The 22,610-nt window shown below is 40.4% G+C and overlaps 3 protein-coding genes across 3 annotated transcripts; 1 reads left to right on the top strand and 2 right to left on the bottom strand.

Annotated features, from left to right (window-relative positions):
• Positions 1-4,866: 4,866 nt before the first annotated feature.
• On the bottom strand, positions 4,867-7,278 carry LOC120413550 (uncharacterized). The gene is made up of 3 exons (XM_052707988.1): positions 7,233-7,278; positions 7,052-7,174; positions 4,867-6,993 (listed from the first exon to the last, which is right to left on the bottom strand). The coding sequence occupies exons 1-3, from the start codon at positions 7,248-7,250 to the stop codon at positions 4,909-4,911; spliced, it is 2,226 nt and encodes a 741-aa protein (XP_052563948.1). The 5' UTR covers positions 7,251-7,278; the 3' UTR covers positions 4,867-4,908.
• Positions 7,279-7,756: 478 nt separating this feature from the next.
• LOC120413548 (uncharacterized) lies at positions 7,757-9,429 on the top strand. The gene is made up of 7 exons (XM_039574428.2): positions 7,757-7,898; positions 7,971-8,048; positions 8,119-8,180; positions 8,238-8,489; positions 8,552-8,863; positions 8,925-9,126; positions 9,182-9,429. The coding sequence occupies exons 1-7, from the start codon at positions 7,880-7,882 to the stop codon at positions 9,346-9,348; spliced, it is 1,092 nt and encodes a 363-aa protein (XP_039430362.1). The 5' UTR covers positions 7,757-7,879; the 3' UTR covers positions 9,349-9,429.
• A 6,741-nt stretch (positions 9,430-16,170) lies between these two features.
• LOC120413507 (trans-1,2-dihydrobenzene-1,2-diol dehydrogenase-like) lies at positions 16,171-17,646 on the bottom strand. Its single transcript, XM_039574366.2, has 3 exons — positions 17,326-17,646; positions 16,684-17,207; positions 16,171-16,626 (listed from the first exon to the last, which is right to left on the bottom strand). Exons 1-3 carry the CDS (start codon positions 17,528-17,530, stop codon positions 16,357-16,359), a joined length of 999 nt encoding a protein of 332 aa, XP_039430300.1. The 5' UTR covers positions 17,531-17,646; the 3' UTR covers positions 16,171-16,356.
• Positions 17,647-22,610: the final 4,964 nt, after the last annotated feature.

The raw sequence follows: 22,610 nt of genomic DNA, 5'->3' as shown, positions 1-22,610 counted from the left end.
GTTTTGCGCCATTTTTAAACCCGCAAGGTTTTAGAGGGCCACATTATATGGTGTTACGTCGATTCCGACAAAAAGCAAAAAAAAAAATCATTTCATTTTCCGATGAGTTAATTACAGTCATCCCACATATTCGGAACGGTTTACAGATCGGCCAATGTTCAAAAAATTCGTAGAAAATCGATAATTGAACTTAATGATTCGCTTCTACCATCATTTGAAAGCTTTTCTTGCGATCTTTCAAATGCTGTATCGAACAACTGCAAATTTTAAATATTACATCAAGTTTTTAAAGAAAAACTTTGACCTGTGAAATTCACAAATTCGGAACATTTTTTTTTCTTAGGGATATAAACAAACTTTGGTTCTCTCCATTAGTACATAATTTTTACAAAATAATGACTTCACACACTGAAACCAACGAAATTCAAGCTTAGTTATGTTTTATGAATGGTCTGATAACTTTTGTAAAAAAATCAGTTAAATTTAGGGGTTCCACAATTGTGGGAGGTACAATAACATCCCACAATTATGGAACAGGCAATTTGGTAGCAGTGTTTTTCAGTTCTGAATAAAATAGTCTCGAAATGCAGTTTTTTGTTGAAAAAGAACTACTTTTACTAGGGAATCAGCAGGAGAATGTCCAAATAAAAGTCCTAAAAATAGTAGGAAAGATTTTTAAATCAAGGCTTACATTTTAAAAGGGCCAAACACTGAATATTACGCCGATTCAAAATGTTAGTCTTGATTTAATTTTTTTTAAACATTTTTTTCGAAAAGATCGGAAAATTTCACGAATATTTCATGTTTTAACATTGAAAATCGAACCATTAGTTGCTGAGATATCGACATTAGAAAATTATGGGTTGTTTGTGTGAGACTAAGAAAACTTCAATTTTCCTGTTTCTTTTTCTTTAAGCCGCTGTATCTCAGCAACCAGAGGTTCAATCTTCAATGTCTTCAATCAACATTTTTTTTAGAAATGGTCACTCATGGTCACTTATTTTATAAATAAAAAAACTGCAAATATTTCGCTAACATCAAAAATTCGGTGGCTATATCTTGAAAACGGAGCCCATTATCAAAAAATGTCTGCATTAGTTTTCGATTGCAAATTCTATTTTGCATAAAAGATAGGTCAATATATGTTTTTTTATGAAATTTCGATTTTTTCCAAAAATAACATTTTATTTTTCAAAAAATCACAACTCGGCGGCAGATTTTTTTTCACTCTCTGGCTTAAAAGTTGCGAGCTTTGGTCCCCAAAAACATATCAAAAAATCTCGAAAATGAAAAAAATACGTATTTTGGGAAATTGAGTTTTTGTGAAAAAAAAAGTTATTCGAAAAATTTACATTTTTTTCCGTGTACCTTTCTTATTTCAATAGTCCTAAACAATACCTACAACTTTGCTGAAGACACCAAAATGATCAAAAAATTCACTCAAAAGTTACAGCTGTTTAAATATTTACGTATTATCTTTGTATGGACTGCTGCCAAAATTGTATCCAGGTTTGTAAGCGAAGATGGCGTTCGAATGTTGAACGTCCGAAATGTCAAAATCGCGCAATTGCGGCTGTCATGCCATGGCACACTTCTGTCGTAATGTTGGTACCACTGCGTGATTTTGACATTTCGGGCGTTCACCATTCGGGCGCCATTTTCGCTTAAAAAGCTGGATAGATACTTGTTTTTGTGAACCAATGACACAAAATAGCTTCTTTGGTCATAGGGAAGGCCCGCACAAAATTTGAGCTTAATCAAAAAACACAAAAAGTTAAAATGGTTGAAATCGGCTACTCCATTTCAATTTTTACTCCAGCCCAAACATGCTAAACATGATTATACTGACCAACAACAATTGACAAAAATTACTGCGCAGGCTAAACTCGAGGGGACGAACGAAGTTTAGGGTTTTTCTCCAAAGTTTGTATGGAGAATTAGTGCTGTTCGCTACTCCTACATATTGCATGCAATTTTTGGATTGTATGCAATAGCGCCAAACCGCCCTAATTCTCCATACAAACTTTGGAGAAAACCTAGGGGGGTGACACTTCGGTGCTGCCGTGTCTGGAACCTTGAGCTCGGAGCCAGCACCGCGCTGGAACCTCGCCTGAAACTTTGGTAGTTTTAGCTTGAATCTGTTCAACCCATTTTTACGTGCACTGTGCTGTTCAACTGTCATTTAAAATAAACAAAACAAACGGGGTTTCTCATGACGGAATTCTCAATTAATTTTTCAACAATTTCACGTGGCCGTTTGTGAAGAAAATTTCTTCCCAAACAAAATTTTTGGTAGGCCCGAGGGAGGACAGCTCGGCCGAAACCAACGAGGAAGGATGACGATAACATTGACATCGTTTCGGAAATAAGCAACTCGGACATGATTTCGTTGGAGGATGACAACAAAAAGGCATCACTCAGCCGGTTTCCAGTGCTTGGAGAAGTTGGTGCTGGTGGAGGAGGACCTGCTGATATCACCAAGGTTCTTAAGCTGGAGAAGACGATCGAGCAGTGCGTGCTGTGGGAAGTTTTCGGTAAGCCTTCTCGACGTGGTTCTGACCAGCATCAGCAGCATCCGTACGAAACCGGGAAGGGCAAGCAAGTCAAGCTAACGACCCACGTGACGGTAAACATGCGGATCTGGCGACGTGCCTTAGACATCGGCACCAGCCCCGCGCAGTTTCGGCCACGCCACCCCTACGAATGGACCTGCACCGCCGGCAATGATCTGCTACGAACGATCTGCTGCAAGCCAAAACCGTCCGCATAATCGAAGAACCGTTTAAAGTGGTCTCTCGCAAGGCCAAAGATTATCGCGTCTTTGATGGTTAGGTGTTTGTGTTTGTGTTTGGCCAAGTACAAATTGGAGGTGAGCGATCGAGTCATCAAGTACGTCCCTCCGATTCTGAGCACCACGATGAAGAAGGTAAAGAATGAGGAAGTGCTGGCTGATCCAAAGATCAAGCGCGAGAACCCCCCACTCTGCAGTTCGTCTTTCTTGGCAAGAAGGAAACCCCTAAAGATCAACTACGGGTCAAGATCCTCAAGCCGAACGGCAAAGTGGCCCTCAAAATCACCAACACGATCGCGGCCATCGACCGGCAGGAGACCAAAGATATGTAGATCCAGGTCGTGCCGGAAGATTACATCGAGGATGCCAAGGCCGGTGGCGTGATTTCAAGCATCACGAGCAAGTCCATCTGTAATTGGGGCTCTGATCTGCATAGCCGAATCCCGCAGGACGAAGTTAAATCCAAATCGAAAAAAAAACATCTACACCAAATCCGTCTCGTCGAAGGTGACGCTGAAGCTAGCGCTGAAGGGCGGTCTCGTGGTCGATCCCGACTCCGGGCTTTGATTTCAAGCTATTAAGTGCTGTCTCGATTCGCCCCAATTGACGGCTTTTCCTACCTATTCCTCATTTCAAACAAGTCGACAAGCGACAGAAGTTGTACTCTCAGTGCAGTCAACATTAAATCAATTTATATACATTGCTGTAATAAAAAAATCCTCATTTATTGTTTTCAACATCTGTATGTACCTGCTTGTTATTCTTTTAACCCAGTTTATCACGAAAATCACCGTTTATTTTAAAATTATTCATTTTTTTATTCAATTCCGTATACTATCTATAAGGAACGAGAACGTTGTGACGTCATCACTTGAAGCATCGCAAATGTTGACACTTTTTTGCTTACTAATACTAAACCAACACGTTTTCAGCCCAACCTTTCTTACAGTAACCTTGGGTTGGGTGACGTTCAAAACGTCAAAATATGTACACACTCAAAACCGATTACTAAGATTTTTAATAAAATTGGTTCGGGGCTCAAAGTTCTGGCACGGAGCCAGAACCGCGCCCAAAACTTTGAGTGGCACACTCTTGGAGAAAACCCATTCGGCCCAATCTAAATATTTTTGAAAAATTCAAAGTGCACGTGTTTCTCTTCCTGTTTCCCTTCAAGTTGAGCCGGCGCAGAAATTTTGTTGAAAATTGCGCTTTAGATTGTTTTCAGTTGATTTGACTTCAATTTTCATTAAATTTTAGAAGCTTCTTTAAAAAAATATTTGTCTTGCCTTCTGATTTTTCGGACCAGTTTTGAAGTGGGGCCGACATAAACTTTGAAAAATATTTGCAATGGCCTAATTTGAAGTCGCATACAAACCTTCGGATATTCGAAGCTTCGAATAATCGAGTCTGGACTGTACCTTTGGGGTTCGTAAACAACTCCGGCGAATGATTTTTTTTTCAATTTGCAAGAACATTTTTTTTAGAAAAAATTAAGCCAACTTTATTTTTGATGTTTAAAAAAAACTCTTGGAAAGTTTGTAGCTATGCCAAATAAGATTTGAAGTCTTGACAGTTGTCTTCCAGACAGCGCTGGAATCAGACGTGCGTGTCAGTGCACAGCTTACAGTTCAAGGTCATTTGATTTTTATCGAGAAACAATGGAACCACGGAAAGAGTTCACTCTGAGAATACATTTCGGAGTAGGTTCCCGGAAACCAAAGGATGCAGAAATTTTCCAGTTCTTCCGGAAACAAGGTTGGACCAGCAGTGACTTGAGTGCGATGTACCGGGAAGACCATAGCCTCCCGGACAAAACGGTACAGTGGAATTGATTGTAGAAACAATGAATTTACAATGTTTTTTGTTGTTAATATATTATTTACTGTTAAATCATTGTAACACCCTGGGATAATGTAACAATCAAAACTGATGGTTTAACAGTAGATTTTATTGTAACAACATATTGCTATGTAAAAACGATGTCATGAAGGGTTATTTAATCTGATACAGTATGGGACACTTGGCACAAGAGAAAGCTGCAAATTGAACAAAAAAAACTGGTTCAGACGAAAGCAATTGAACAATTTTATTTTTTAATACATTAATTTTACGTTATATTAATCCTTATATGGCACAAAATCTACCTTGCAGACATACAACGTATCGTCTCTTTTAATTCTTACACATTTTTTTAAGCTACTATTAATCTTGACCATCTTTAATCTACGAGATGCAACAGTTCCACTAGCAAAACAATCATTGATGTGATTAATTGCTATTGGTATGTAAACGAAAAATACGTTCGTGTTTTTAGTGAGAATTTGTCTGATAATACCGAAAATGGTATGCCCATCATCCACTATTGAGAAAGTAGAATCACATCTAAACCGTTCAGATTCATTTGGCCATTTCCGATCTGGCTTGAAGAGATATTTACCGGTAATAAAATTGTTCTGAATGAAAAATAAATTGTCTGCATAATCATGTTCAATAGTCTCCAAAAGTTCAATGGGACATTTTCCAACAATGGTGCTAATTTGAGGCTTACTATCTAATGATTTACAAAAACTTACTACTTTTTGTTGTACTAGTTCAAACATTGGTGAATAAAAACGTTCGTGATATAAATTACATCGCATTGTGACCTGCAAAATTGGGCTGTTAGGACCTTTAACAAATTTTTTGAGCACTCCATTTAAATCCTCGAAGTTAAACAAAGAGAATGCCCAAAGGGGACCAAAATTACGTACACAGTTAGATAAATGCAGCAGGAGATGGACATTGTAGTTCATGTGTTGTTCTCCATAAAACATTTCAAATTGTTTAACAAATTGGCTTAGTTGTGCTTCACATTCTCCAATTACTTGTGAATTTAATGGCCCACACAACATAGTTTTGATTGTAGTTGAAAGAGTACAAAAATGGTCGTAAAATTTTTGCGGTAAAACGTTCAACAAGCAAATTGGACCGTATAAAAGTAGCCAAGCTTGCCACTCATTGCCTTTCCATGAGTTTCGATCGGAGAATTTACGGGCATTTCTTGATGATTCATGAAATGAATACGTTGAATCTAGAACATTATCAATCTGTGCCACGTGCGCTCTGATGTAATAATCGCTGCCCACTCCATCCACCCACAACTTGGCCATTAATTTGCATACTCCAAGGAGCACACAATGAAGATAATCAACCGGACAGCCTTCAACAATATCAAAATCTTGTATCGAAACAAGTGGTGATATCCCTTTAAATCCGTTTACAGGTTCACCTCGCTGGTTGGACAATGCCATGGCTTTCAGTGCATCTATGTTGGTTCGCGGCCTAACGTTCTCTAAATATTTGTATCGCACTTGCTTTGTTTCTACAAGAGAACCTGGATGAGTACAAAAGCTGCAAGCTTCATAACCGTTATATTGTTTCAGCTGCTGAATTTTACATCTAGCCACACTATCAACGCAGCAACAAACCGTCGAAACAGAACACTTGGTATGTTCGTTTAGCTGCACACCATTTTCCGACAATTTTTGTATTTGGGCTAGAAACGGCGTTAAGAAAACGTTCAAATCTGGTTCCTCACGTGAAAGCCATAATCCAGCGACGATTGTGTTCCGGCGTGAGAATCTCAAATCAGGCGGAAGTTCGTTGATAGTCACAATAATGGGCCACAAGGATTTCCGGGTGTTAGAATTGAAAACTGCTACACCGTCAGTGTTGAAACTCAAGCTTATGTCTGTGGCGTTTGATCTTGTCTGCTGTGTCACGTTCTTTATGATTTTCCCATCAACGATATCTTTTATATCATTTTCCTCATTACTTGATTGCCTGTGATTTACGATCAGCTCCCAGTGCTTCGCGAGAATGCGCTTTAAGTTTGATTCCCAGTCGAAAGATATAAAAAATGACTTCTTGGTATTGCAACAGTTTGAGCAGCTCTCAGCAACATTCTCTCCTTGGTAGAGTTTGCAATTATCACAAACATAATGTCGATGATAATCTTGTGACGAGCATAACGCGAGAAATGAGCTAAAAGATTCAGGTAGCGATTTTCTGCCGAAGATTATGTTTAACATGCGCAAAAGATCCTCCATGGCGCGATTTGTGAGATTATGACGCATGAATATGTTCATCAACATAAGGATAACTTCATTTTTAGTTATGTTTAAGTTGGGATTCAGTTTTTCACCCTCTTCAAACATTGAGTCCTGAAAAAAGTAAAAAAAAAAAATTAAAACTTTATAACTTGCTGATACAAAATAATACCTCTTCGGAGTGCTCAAAAAAATCATCTGGACCAAATTCTGCGTTCGAATCCGTTTCATCGCCTTCATGGTCATAATCTGTTGCGCTACCCTGATCGTTGAAATCATCGCCAGTGTCTAGGAACTGCAAAAAGAGAAAAAAAATTAGCACAAATTATGTACAACATACAGAATCCAATCACCTCATTTCCCGGACTCATACTGCCAAATACGCCCGCCCAAGATGGCCCCGCGGTCTGAAACAGAAACTATTTAGTTTGTAAACAAAATATGAATATTAAAAAAAAAAAACCTCGTGATTTGGGAAAGAAGAACTTCCGTTGTCCTCCCCGGAAACGCCCGCCCGAGTTTTCTTACAAAGCTTAAAGAAAAAAAATTAACAGCTGTTTGACAGTTTATTATCAACGTCTTTTACAAAAGGTCGGACTGTGTAAAAACGAAAATGTCAAGATAAAGTCGGACCTTACGGAATATTGCACTTGTTAACATCCGCAACACGCATATTCTGAATTGCTCCTTTTAGAATTTTAGCAATTTTCTCTTTATCATAAAAAAAAACAATCATTGTTTATCAAACTCTAATATACAGCTTCAAGAAATTATGCTCTTATTTAAAAAAATACATGCGTGTCATTATTTTAAACAAAAAGTTTCAAAATCACATGATTAAAGTTGACAGTTTATGTTTTTTCGTGCTTGACAAAATTTAGAGTGTACCCATGAAAAAAGAGGTGTGTGTGTGTAGAGTGCAACCAACAAAAATCAAACCGTCAGTCTCCATCATCGTGGTCGGTCGCCATTTGCTGCAGAATTTTTTTTCGTCGTTAAAATGGGCCGAACGAAGAAAGGTAACTTAGCAAATTAGTTTTAGATTCAATGTTACACATCTAATAAACAATATTTATTATTTATCTTTCCAGAAAACCCCAAAAAAGTGAAGACTACGGCCAAAAGTGCTCAACAAAAGCGTTCCCGGAAGGCGGGGGCGGAGCCCCAAGGTGAAAATTTTGAAACCAAACCTAACCTAAAAGTGTTCCTCAGACTGATGTTCTTTTTTTATTTTAACAGAACGTCAGAAAAAACAGCAAAGTGCGGCCAAAACGGTGAACGATTCTGCGCTTAAACTGAAGGTTAGAGAGAGATGAATTGAAAATTAAAATAAATTTAATTTATGTTTTTTTTTTCAGCTGGACGAAAAGCTTCAGAAATCCGGAATAAGCCTGAGCCAGAATGGTTTGGAAATGGTGTCCATACCAAGTGGCGCGTTTATCGAAAACTGCCCGGGACCGTCGACCTCCAAGGACCCTCTGAATTTGAGTGTGACGGCCGTGCCGGAAGCTGCCACCAAGAACGGTAGCTTGTCTCTAATGACCAGTGACGAAGAAGACGACAGTCAGGAGGGGGACGGCGATTACGATGACGGATCGACATCAGAAGAGGTATTTTCAGCCGCTTCCATTAAAGTTTGACACTTTTATAATAAACGTTGATCTTTTTCCAGGAGACCTTGGATAAGTTCTCGAAGTTACACGTTCACACCGAAGTCGCCAAACAATCTGCGGCCATGGAAGAAGATCCGTTCCCGATGCCCATCAAAGCTGAGAAAACCCCACCTCGAGCTACACCACAACCGGAGAACGACGCGCTGACCTACGTTAACATGTGGAAGAACAAGTTCCTTCATCAGCTTGAGCAGACCAAGGAGCTTTCTAACAGTCTGCTCAAAGAAAAAGCGAAATCATCCAGGCTGAATCAGCTAGTTATCACGCAGATGGCGATGATCCGGGAATTGCGCCTCGGAAAGGAAACAAGCGTAAATATTTTGAATGATTCTATATTTTAGTCTGACTGATAGTTGTTTTTTATTCCCTCAGGTGTTTACCACTGAAGCTGGAGTGGATATTACCGTTTCCGAAATGGAAGACATCAGCTCCCAGTCGAAACATGCTGCCGACTTCGCGCAGCGCCTGGCTGTATTTTTTTATGGGACGGAAGGCCTTCGCACGATGAAGGTGACAACTAAGGGTGGCCAAGCGATGAAGCCTATTTCACCCAAAAAACTCAAGTTTATCCATAGTAAGTTTCATTATTTCATGTTATACACATTTTTAGAACATCTTTCAAATTTCAGATAAGGCAAGGCAACATGTTGCCAAGGTTGCGGGGCTGGACGCCTATGAGAAGATATCAATCGAGGCCAACGCGGCCACACTCAACAAGGCATTGGCAGAAAAAATTCAGAATTTGCGCAAGGCTCAGGTTCTGAAGGAAGCCCATGGAAACAATGTCTTCAACTGATTCCTGATCATAACTGACGAGCACCATTTGTGCCTACACTTACCGATCAATCGTATTAAATAAATAATGTAAACTCTAGAACTTGTTTTTTTTTTTGGTATGAAGAAACGAATTTTGAAAAAAACAACGTTTTTTATTGTAGAAATGCTGTACGGCACTGTTATCTTAAAACCATGCTTTTTACTGTAAAAATGCTGTAAATGGTTGTAAAATACAGCTCTAAGAACGTTCAGAAATTACATCAAAATAACAATAAAATCCACTGTTTCCCATACAAAAAAAGTTCGTTGTGAATACGCTTAACCACCCCCCTTTTGACAATGAACAACGTTGTTGAACAACAAACTTCACTGTAAAACCGTTGTTGGTTTAACAGCAAAAACTATTGTTTTGTAACAATGAAAAACATTGTAAATCCACTGTCAGCTTTTGTCCGGGCTGTACGTCCGGTTCAAGTCGGCCAAGGGAATGGGAGAAGCCTTTTCTAGGTTAGGTCCGAAAACCACGTTTTCGTACAGTGATGGAACAGCGGCGGATGTTACGGTAGCGGATGCTGGAGGCGTATCGAAATATGTTCGTATTTTCGGATTACCACCGGAGGTTGAGGATGATCGGATTAAGGAGGTTCTTGAAAAATACGGAAATGTTCAACAGCTGAATCGGGTGCGATACGGTGCGGAAACTGGATTCCCAATTTGGAGTGGTGTTCGTGGAGTGTTTATGGAGGTGATCGATGCGATACCAGCTCAGGTTAGGATTCAGGGATTAAACGCAAGGATTTACTACGAAGGGTTGAGTGATAAATGTTTCGTGTGTGGTTCAAAGAATCCTTTAAAGGCAAATTGTAAGTATCGCAGAAAAGTGCTAGAGAATCCAATCAACTCGTCAAAAAAGGCTAGCTCATTCGCGAGTGTATTAATAGGGTGTTTGACACCTTCCCAGCCAGACAAACCGTTGTCTGGTGGCTCAAGAGTGGAAGACAAACAACAAGTAACTCCAAAACCAGCATACACAAACGAGGGACCACCGTCTTATCCAAGTGATAAGAAACCATTCCGATTCGAGAAAGGGAAGCTAATAATAGACGAAGAATTTGCGAAATACTGGGACGACCGAGATGAATTAATACTAGAAAAAAGAGCAGCAGCAGCCAAGATACTACAGGATAAGCAAAGACAAGATGGACGCAGCGAATGATGTAAAGAACCCCATTTATTTACTTTTGTAAATATTTTAATTTTGAGCAAATAAACAGATTTTCAGAAAAAAAAGTCCCACACATGACGTCCCGTTAAACTGCGATTATGAAATTGGGTTTGTGGCAAACAAACTAAAACTACAAAATAAAATGCTTTATACATCAGTACAGCTATTCTACCATCACAAATCGTAAAATATATTTTTTTTAAACTTTTCTGTTTGTGGTCCCAAAGTTAAAATTTTGTTTGAAGGTTAAAAAGTCTTTATTTGATTGAGAATAGATGTTTTGAAATGTTTTCTGACTAGTTTACAGTATTTATTCAAGTTTTTGCAATGAAAATGTAAATTTTAAATAGTCAATATTTTTATGCCTGATTTTTAAAAGAAATTTTGAAGGGGTGGGGTACAAAACTTGATATAAAGTTTACAATGGCCGTAATAAAAAATACTAAAATTATATTTTTTTCTTACTGTTTTTTTTTGTAACATATCCAAAAATAGTGCAAACAAGTTTCTGAGTTATGTTCTGAATATGAAAAAAAAAATGGATTTCAGTACATTATTCGAACCTGAAGTACCATGCGTTTCCAGCAAAATATACTGGGATTCATTTTTATGGGAAGCATGCTACTTTAAAGTCGATTGATAACAAAAACTAACTTAATCCACCTATGTGGTTGGAGCCTTCCTCACAACAATGGCTGTACACATGTTTCATCTATTTTTTAGATCCGGTTTCCAAAAAGTACATCGATATCACTTAAGTGGCCATATCTCGAGACAGGGTTGCCAGATCTTCAATGTTTTGGACTCGTTGGAAAGGTTTTTTGATAACCTAACCAACGTTGGTTCGGATGATGGACCCGGACATAGTTTACATACATTTAAGTGAGATCCGGCTTCAGAAAAGTACATAAATATCACTTAAGAGGCCATATCTCGAGACAGGGTTGCCACCCGGGACTGAGATAAATTGTATCAGCATTCGGCATGTACAAAGCCTGATACAAACTATACTTTCCCATAATATCGCTACCGGTTAGCGGGTATTGGATTGGACCACACACGAATATCTCGAGACAGGGTTGCCAGATCTTCAATGTTTTGCACTCGTTGGAAAGGTCTTTTGATAACTTAACCAACGTTGGTTCGGATGATGGACCCGGACATAGTTTACATACATTTAAGTGAGATCCGGCTTCCAAAAAGTATATCAACATCACTTAAGTGGCCATATCTCGAGACAGGGTTGCCAGATCTTCAATGTTTTGCACTCGTTGGAAAGGTCTTTTGATAACCTAACCAACAATAGGACGGATGGTGGATCCGGACATAGTTTACATACATTTAAGTGAGTTCCGGCTTCAAAAAAGTACATCAATATCACTTAAGGGGCCATATCTCGAGACAGGGTTGCCAGATCTTCAATGTTTTGGACTCGTTGAAAAGGTCTTTTGATGACCTAACCAACAATAGGTCGGATGGTGGATCCGGACATAGTTTACATACATTTAAGTGAGATCCGGCTTCAAAAAAGTACATCAATATCACTTAAGAGGCCATATCTCGAGACAGGGTTGCCAGATCTTCAATGTTTTGGACTCGTTGGAAAGGTCTTTTGATAAACTAACCAACGTCGGGTCGGATAGTGGAGCCGGACATAGTTTACATACATTTAAGTGAGATCCGGCTTCAAAAAAGTACATCAATATCACTTAAGAGGCCATATCTCGAGACAGAGTTGCCAGATCTTCAATGTTTTGGACTCGTTTGAAAGGTCTTTTGATGACCTAACCAACAATAGGTCGGATGATGGATCCGGACATAGTTTACATACATTTAAGTGAGATCCGGCTTCAAAAAAGTACATCAATATCACTTAAGAGGCCATATCTCGAGACAGGGTTGCCAGATCTTCAATGTTTTAGACTCGTTGGAAAGGTATTATGATAACCTAACCAACGATGGGTCGGATGATGGATCCGGACATAGTTTACATACATTTAATTGAGATTCGGCTTCAAAAAAGTACATCAATATCACTTAAGGGGCCATATCTTGAGACAGGGTTGCCAGATCTTCAATGTTTTGCTTTCGTTGGAAAGGTCTTTTGATAACCTAACCAACGATGGGTCCGATGATGGACCCGGACATAGTTTACATACATTTAAGTGAGATCCGGCTTCAAAAAAGTATATCAATATCACTTAAGTGGCCATATCTCGAGACAGGGTTGCCAGATCTTCAATGTTTTGGACTCCTTGGAAAGGTCTTTTGATAACCTAACCAACGATGGGTCGGATGATGGACCCGGACATAGTTAACATACAGTTAAGTGAGATCCAAATATATGTGAAAACACATTTTTATACATAACTTTTGAACTACTTATCGAAACTTCAATCTGTATAAAACTCTATCTATGGGACCCTAAACCAAGTCGAATGCAACAAGTTCGGGTCAAATCGGTACAGCCAGTGCCAAGAAACATGAGCTAGTTTGTTGGTCACATACATACATACACACACACATACACACACACATACACACACACATACACACACACATACACACACACATACACACAGACATTTGTTCAGTTTTCGATTCTGAGTCGATATGTATACATGAAGGTGGGTCTACGACGTTTTTATACGAAGTTCATTTTTAGAGCAGGATTATAGCCTTACCTCAGTGAGGAAGGCAAAATTCGATATTTAAAAAAAAATATTTATCAGAAATCTGTAAATGGAATAAACACAAAATAATAAAATCCACTTTATAATTTATCATTGAAAACTTTATTTCTCTTTTAAAAAGAAACACAATTTGCAACATTTTCAAAACGAAAATATATGTAAATACTAACAGCAGTTCCATATCGTCGCCATCGTGCTAACTTGTCGTACGTGCATTTTGGGCCAAATTGAGTTAAGAACGCCATTTTGTGCAGCTCACAATGCCTCATCTTTTGACCTTCACAGATCCCCAAAATTCGATTTCAATCCTGAGATATTCAATGAAAACCAAAAAAAGCTCCGAAAATTTTTGTCACTCTACATATAAAAGAGTTTCAAACCTGTCGTGCTATCTTGTCACTCCCTGAAAATTGATGTAAGTGCGACAAAGGGCAAAGGGATTTCAGGTCAGGATGCGTTTGACGCACGTACAAGTTAGACTACCGTAAACATTTTTAATTATAACTCGGGACTCCAGCAACCAACTTCAACCAAACTTCGGGACAATGCACAGAATGGTCAGCCAAACAAAACGTGTTTGTTATTGTTTACATTGCGTGCTTTCGTTTTTGTTTATTCAAGGTCAAACATCAAAACGCGTTTTTCTCGGAACGTCAAAATGGCGGGTGCGACATGATGGCACGACGACGTCGATATGAAAGTTAAAGAAAAAAAAAGTGCTTCGATTTGGCTCAAAACTTGTCTGAGGGTTCCTTGGCCAAAATAATTAGACCCGTATTTTTTTGTTTGGCCATTAGGGTGGTCCGAAAAATGGCCATTTTCGTCGATTTTCACAAAAAAACACTTTTTTGCCTTCCTCACTGAGGTAAGGCTATAATCCTGCTCTAAAAATGAACTTCGTATAAAAACGTCGTAGACCCACCTTCATGTATACATATCGACTCAGAATCGAAAACTGAACAAATGTCTGTGTGTATGTGTGTGTGTATGTGTGTGTGTATGTATGTATGTGACCAACAAACTAGCTCATGTTTCTCGGCACTGGCTGAACCGATTTGACCCGAACTTGTTGCATTCGACTTGGTTTAGGGTCCCATAGATCGAGTTTTATACAGATTGAAGTTTCGATAAGTAGTACAAAAGTTATGTATAAAAATGTGTTTTCACATATATTTGGATCTCACTTAAATGTATGTAAACTATGTCCGGGTCCATCATCCGACCCATCGTTGGTTAGGTTATCAAAATACCTTTCCAACGAGTCCAAAACATTGAAGATCTGGCAACCCTGTCTCGAGATATGGCCACTTAAGTGATATTGATATACTTTTTTGAAGCCGGATCTCACTTAAATGTATGTAAACTATGTCCGGATCCACCATCCGACCTATTGTTGGTTAGGTTATCAAAAGACCTTTCCAACGAGTCCAAAACATTGAAAATCTGGCAACCCTGTCTCGAGATATGGCCTCTTAAGTGATATTGATGTACTTTTTTGATGCCGGATCTCACTTAAATGTATGTAAACTATGTCCGGGTCCATCATCCGAACCAACGTTGGTTAGGTTATCAAAAAACCTTTCCAACGAGTCCGAAACATTGAAGATCTGGCAACCCTGGATCGAGATATGGCCACTTAAGTGATATTGATGTACTTTTTTGATGCCGGATCTCACTTAAATGTATGTAAACTATGTCCGGATCCACCATCCGACCTATTGTTGGTTAGGTTATCAAAAGACCTTTCCAACGAGTCCAAAACATTGAAGATCTGGCAACCCTGTCTCGAGATATGGCCACTTAAGTGATATTGATGTACTTTTTTGATGCCGGATCTCACTTAAATGTATGTAAACTATGTCCGGGTCCATCATCCGAACCAACGTTGGTTAGGTTATCAAAAAACCTTTCCAACGAGTCCGAAACATTGAAGATCTGGCAACCCTGGATCGAGATATGGCCACTTAAGTGATATTGATGTACTTTTCTGAAGCCGGATCTCACTTAAATGTATGTAAACTATGTCCGGCTCCACTATCCGACCCAACGTTGGTTAGGTTATCAAAAAACCTTTCCAACGAGTCCAAAACATTGAAGATCTGGCAACCCTGTCTCGAGATATGGCCACTTAAGTGATATTGATGTACTTTTTTGAAGCCGGATCTCACTTAAATGTATGTAAACTATGTCCGGATCCACCATCCGACCCATTGTTGGTTAGGTTATCAAAATACCTTTCCAACGAGTCTAAAACATTGAAGATCTGGCAACCCTGTCTCGAGATATGGCCCCTTAAGTGATATTGATGTACTTTTTTGTAGCCGGATCTCACTTAAATTTATGTAAACTATGTCCGGCTCCACTATCCGACCCGACGTTGGTTAGGTTATCAAAAGACCTTTCCAACGAGTCCAAAACATTGAAGATCTGGCAACCCTGGATCGAGATATGGCCACTTAAGTTATATTGATGTACTTTTTTGAAGCCGGATCTCACTTAAATGTATGTAAACTATGTCCGGATCCACCATCCGACCCATTGTTGGTTAGGTTATCAAAATACCTTTCCAACGAGTTTAAAACATTGAAGATCTGACAAACCTGTCTCGAGATATGGCCACTTAAGTGATATCGATGTACTTTTTGGAAGCCGGATCTAAAAAATAGATGAAGTTTGTGTACAGCCATTGTTGTGAGGAAGGCTCCAACCACATAGGTGGATTAAGTTAGTTTTTTTTTAAATCATAACTTTGCTTCATTTCAACCGATTTTAGCTGTCTAGGGCGCAAATGAAAGATGATAAGTTTGACTTGGAGTTTCAAAAATCCAACCTAACATTTGAAAAAGTCTTATGAAAACATCGGCGTATGGCCAAACTAAAAAAAACGGGTCTAATTATTTTAATCATGGAACCCCCAGAAAAATTTGAGCCAAATCGAAGCACTTTAATTTTTTTCTTTAACTTTCATATGGAACTGCTGCTTATATTTACAATTTACAAAACAATTATTCATTTTAAACATGATTGAAAGCCTACTGTTTCCAAGAAATTGTCTAAAATACAATAATTTTTCGAGGTAGAATACATTACTAACCCTACATAGCTCATCTTACGGCTTAAAAACATAATCCTCAACTTCCTCCACGCCGAGCTGCTTCCGGATCGCGTCCTGCACCCGGGCGATCGCCAAGCTGTCCCCGTGGGGCACCGTTTGCGACTCGACGTCCCCGGCCAGAACCCGCTTGCGGCACTCTTCCACCTCGAACCGCAACCCTTCCCCATTCTTCTGGATGCACTCGATCTTCGAGCTGGGCAGCGGATACGACCGAACCGTTCCGTCCAGGTCGGTCAGCTCCGTCGGACACCAAAAGTCGTACAGCTGGAAGATGCGAACATGTTGAGATTAGGTCTTACACAATTTAAAGTCACTTCTTACCGTGATTTTTCCATGGGCTCCAAAGATGACCGCCGTATTGGACAGATTTTGTATGCCACTGGTTCGGATAGAAGCCACTCCTCCGTTGATGAACCGCAACTCGACTTTCAGTTCTGCCTCCACGCCTCCCGTAACGACAATCTCCTTTGGATAGCTCTGGAACGTCCACAGTGCCAGCTGAATGGTGTTCACGCCCAGATCAAGGATACTTCCAGCCCCTAAACGACCCATTCGGATCCGCTCGACGTTGCTGATGCGCAGGCCCTGTTCGATGGTAATTCGCTGGATTTCACCCAAGTCTCCACGTCGGATCCGTTCTCTAACGTGAGCATAACTTGGGAAGAACCGGGACCAGATGGACTCCATGCAGAACAGGCCACGTTCGCGGGCGTAGCCCAACAAGGCCTTGGATTGGCCCTCGTTTACGCACAGAGGCTTCTCGCAGAGCACGTGCTTGCCGGCGTCCAGCATGGCCATAGCGACCTCGTAGTGGGTGCTGGTCACGGCACCGATGTAGACGATGTCTGAGGGTAGAACGTTCAGTAATTGAAGATGTACAATATTTCGCAATTTTGAAAAAAATGCCTTACTAACACGGAAACGTCCAAGCCTTGGAGGAATGGTAACTCACTCACTACTTACCAACATTTTTATCTCTGGCTAGTGCTTCGTACCCATCGTAGAACGTTCCGATTCCGTGCAGTTCGGCAAACTTTTGCGCATTCTCCAGGCCCCTGGCGGCCACAGCCACCACCCTGTGGTCAGCTTCCGGAAGTGTCGACACGGCACAGGCAAAGTCGTGGGCCACGGTTCCCGCGCTAACAATTCCCCACCGTAACGCTGACATTTCTAACTTTTCTCCACTCTAGACTTGAACACTTCTTGCAGAATCTTATGGATTGAGATGTTTTGCGATTGCGGTTCGTGTTTCCAATCTGATCGCCAGATCGCAATTAGGATAAGCTCGCGAAGCCGCTCGCGGCTTGTTGTCTCGCGATCGGCGATTTTGCGCGCCGATTGCAGTTGAATTACTGTCGTTTTTTTTATTGTGAACCGTAAAGTGGTGGTGGCTTAATCCATTTTAATCTTCAAGTATAATTTTATTTATCTAATTAACTGTAATGTTTTCTTTTCAAAAACCCTAAAAATTGAATTACAAGATCACCCCTTTTGACGGTAGTTTCGTTGCTACACACAAGTCCCAAATTGAGTCCCACACAGAATCAGCTGGGTCGGCATCGTCGTTGTCTCGTTACCGTACAGTCATTGAAGAGGCGCATTCATTGTTGAGGCTGTTCTTGGATGCAAACATTCAACCACCGCGGAGAGGAGACAACCGAAAGTCTTGTTCTATCTGTTTCTGGCTGATTTGAAGGACTACCATCGGAACAAAGTGCCATTTTATTGTAGATTTGTGTTTCCTTAAATGGAGAAAGACTTTTGAGCAACTTTCTTAAACTATCAAGAAGACAACGAACGTTATTTTTTTTAAATTTTATAGACTTGTTTTAAGACAATTAAGTTATTTTAACTAGTTAGTCCGTTTAAATCTCAACTTTATTTTGACAACTTAGCAATGTCCCACTTAGACTCAATTGGCAGTGTCATTTCCAGCCTTGATCTGAACGATTCGTTCATTCAATTCGGCGACTACAATCAACCTGGCCTAAAATGGATTCTCTCGGAAGAAGGTGGACTTGAGATCGACCCGGTGCTGTCCAGTATGCCACTTGCCAGCAGTTACCTAATCGATGGTTTTAACCTGCACGGGCTTACTCAGCTCAACTCCTGTATCAACGTCTACAACAACTGTCTCGACCTTGTCCTGGTGAACGACGTTGTGCTTCCCAAATGCGCTGTCTTTGAAGCTGTTGAACCGCTGGTACCACTCGACATCACCCATCCTGCACTGGAAATGGTCGTCGATGTTCCCGCACCTACAGTTACAACCGAACCACCATCCGCAATCCAGCAACCCTTCAACTTCCGGAAAGCCAACTATGCAGCGATCAAAGAGGAGCTGAGCTATGTCGACTGGAGTTTTTTGGAGACTTCTTCGAGCATCGATGCCGCCGTTGATTCTTTTCAAACTGTTTTGAACAACATTTTTGCTGTACACGTTCCCCGGCGAAGGCCTTCTCAGAAGCCACCTTGGTCTAACGCCACTTTACGAAGACTCAAGCAGCTCAAAGCCGCGGCTCTCCAAGATTTCTGCAATCATCGTTCACCCTTCTTCCAGACCAGATTCAAGCTCGCTAGCAAACGTTACAGAGGGTGCAACCGTACTCTGTACAGGCGATATGTTATTAGGACGCAGCACGATCTCCGGAAAAATCCGAAAAATTTCTGGTCGTTTGTAAACTCGAAAAGAAAAACGGACGGCCTGCCACCTACGTTGTACCTGAACGATGTTGCTGCTACTACTCCCGAGGAAAAATGCGCGCTTTTTGCAGCCCACTTTAAGGACGCGTTCAACTCTAGACCTGCTTCGGAGGCGGAAATCATGGCGGCAACACGGAATACTCCAGCCAACGCATTCGAATGTTCCTTTACGGAGGTTGGGAATGGCCAAGTTACTGCCGCTATTGACAAACTCAAACTGTCCTACTCGGCCGGCCCCGACGGCATTCCTTCCTCTGTCATCAAACGTTGTTCAGATGTTCTCCTATTGCCTCTTTCTATCCTCTTCAACCTTTCTTTATGTCAAAGTACCTTCCCGGCTAAGTGGAAACGCTCTTTTATGTTTCCAGTCCACAAAAAGGGTGCCAAAAGTAGCATCAAGAACTATCGTGGAATCACCTCCCTCTCGGCCTGCTCCAAGCTCCAAGGTTTTTGAAATCCTCATAAACAGTGTCCTGTTTGAGAGCTGTAAACACTACATCTCCACAGACCAGCATGGATTTATTCCGAAACGTTCGGTTGCCACGAATCTGGCCCAATTCGTGTCTCATTGCCTTCAGCAAATGGATGCCGGAGCGCAAGTCGACGCTGTGTATACAGACCTCAAGGCTGCTTTCGATCGAGTCGACCACGGAGTTCTTCTGAAACGACTGGAAGTACTTGGAGTTTCTGCTAATCTCATTCGCTGGTTGAAGTCCTACCTCACTGACCGGGTTATGCGTGTCAGGATTGGGAACTCTGAATCGGACATATTCACCAGTCTGTCTGGCGTTCCCCAAGGCAGTAACTTAGGGCCCCTACTGTTTATCCTGTTCGTCAATGAATTGGCACTGCTGCTAGCCGGAGGATGTCGGCTGTTCTACGCAGATGACGTGAAAATATTCACAGTTGTAAGGAGCGTTTTGGACTGTTCAACTCTGCAGAGACAGCTGGATCGTTTCAACGAGTGGTGCTTGCGTAACTTCCTGACGATCAGCATTGACAAATGCAACGCCATCTCTTTCCATCGAAAACTGAAGCCTGTGATCTTTGACTACGCCATCGCGGGAAGCACACTGGCGCGGGTGACCCAAGTACGAGATCTTGGAGTTACTCTGGACTGCAAACTCAGTTTCACCAGCCATCGCCATGACATCGTGTCCAGAGCCAACCGTCAGCTGGGATTCATCTTCAGGATCGCTGAGGACTTCCGGGATGTTGCATGTCTGCGCTCCCTGTACTGCGCGCTGGTAAGATCCATCCTCGAGTTCTGCTCTGTTGTCTGGTGTCCATACCAAAGCACTTGGACAGCCAAGATCGAATCAGTCCAAAGAAAATTTACTCGACTTGCCCTTCGCCGTGCGCACAATCCTGCTGGTTGGAGTCCGTACGAGGAACGTTGCCGAATCCTGCGGTTGGACACACTTGAAAAAAGGCGGCACATCTCACAAGCATCGTTCGTTGCCAAAGTGCTGGCTGGCGAAATCGACAGTCCCTGGATCCTAGCGCAGATCCAAGTTTACGCTCCCGAAAGGCCGCTCCGCCAACGTCCATACCTGCAGCTCGCACGTCGCAACACCAACTATGGACAACATGAGCGGATTCGATTTATGTGTAGTCGTTTTAATGTTTTTTCTCAACTCTATCGTCCTAACATTTCCACTTCCATGTTTCAACAACGTGCTCGACTCTGGTATTCTAGTCAGTTTTAATGTATATGTGTCGGTGTCGTCGCTAGTTTTTATAAGCCGAATCATATAGACCATAAGTAGTCAAATGATATTTTTTACAATAAACAAATAAACAAATATTTCAAATCTATAAATAAGAATTAAAAAATCAATTTAAAGTTGTCACAACATATGCAATAGCGCGGAAAACTTTAGGCTCACCGGGATTTTGATAGTTTTTTTGTGTCAGGAAAAAAGTTTTCATGCAAAGAAAAATTCTCAAAGGTCGTTTAAAGCACGCGAGTAGCGACTTAACTGTTATCAGCGAAAATACTTTATAGGGGAAATACACCCATTTTAATCCTAATAAGCGGTCGTGTTTGAATGATGCTGGATAATCTGGAGTTTTCCTTGAAATTTAATAAAACCAAGTACACCAACGAGTAGAGCAACTTTTTGTGAACATATGTGTTTATTTTCACTTTTACTTAAAGTTATTCTATTTCTTTTACAAGTAATTGAAAAAAAATATTTCCAAAATGTATTCTAATCAAACGAATGCATTGGGCCACGCCCATTTTCCTATTTTCAGCTTAGTTTTTTTTTTACTTCCAGCGCTCTTTTGGGTCTGCTTAGTGATGCCAAATTGATGAAATTTCAAGCGAACACTCACGAAAAGTAGCATTTATAGAGATAATTTCCTGGCATCACTGGCTCACTCCAACAGGTGCTGCTGGTGGTGTTGGTACCGAGGTTGGTACCCACCCTTTGTTCTTTATTTGCCTTCGCTTCTCGCTCGGTTTGGAATTGGAATAGGTCGTCAAAATTCAAACGTCAAAAGACTTGGCGCGTTTGTTTTTTTTTATGGCGCTTGCTAACTATTTACATTTTTCGGGATTATTTTTCAAGTGAGTGACCAACTAATGTGCAAATGAACATGTTGCCGAAAGTTGGGGGCAGTTTTGTATCGAAAGCGCCGTGAAAAAGTAAGCGAAAGTGAAAAGTTGATTTTGGCGATATTCATAAGCGTTTGAGGGTTTCTCGCGGGTGTCACTGTGTGTGCCAAAATAGAAATTATGATCAAAAGTGCATTATATTCGATTTTTTTGGCCAGTAAGTGACATACATTTGCGTCATTATTCGAAAAATAGTATTTTTGGAGCTTTAATCGAACACCAAACTCTCCATATGACGAAGATAGGTGTTTGATTGGAATGGGTTTATTTCCCCTATTTAACGTCAAATCAAAACTACAGGTTTCATAGTGCCCAAGGGGTGTAAATACTTTATTTTTACATGCTGTAAGAGGACAACAGCTTTCATGGTTGCTGTGCACTAGGGTGAATCGTAAGAGATACCTCCTGGCTCGAATTTTTAGGTAAAAATGAGTAACTGTGCAAATTTTGAGCCAAATCGGTTAAGGGATAAGGATCGATTTTTATTGTTGAAGTTTGTATGAGAAAATTAAAAATTAATATGGAAAAAGCACAAATGTCTCAATTCCGCCAAAAAGTTTGCGTTAAATGTGTCCAGTGAAGATTCTTATTAAAAATTTTATGACAAACAACTTTATTAAAGACAGCAAAACAATCCGAGTTAACCCGGTCGAGTTATTAACGATGTAAAAAGACGTTTTTGTACAAAAAAGATTTTTTATTCACCAACTTCAACGATCAAAATAAGTTATTTCGCTAAAAGTTTGCACAGTTACTTATTTTTGCCTATGTCGATTTTTTTTACTGTCACCTTACTATTTATTAAAAAAAATGATTAGAATTGCCATTTAAAATCAACAAAATATGCTTTACAAATATTTGTACCAGCCTAATAATTTAAAAAAAACATAAACATTTGCTTTTCTCTAAGAGCAATTCCAAC

This window comes from Culex pipiens, chromosome 2 (genome assembly GCF_016801865.2).
Source record: "Culex pipiens pallens isolate TS chromosome 2, TS_CPP_V2, whole genome shotgun sequence".
Lineage (NCBI taxonomy): Eukaryota > Metazoa > Arthropoda > Insecta > Diptera > Culicidae > Culex > Culex pipiens.
The sequence above is the reverse complement of the archived record's forward strand: the minus strand, read 5'-3'. Positions and strand labels throughout refer to the sequence as shown.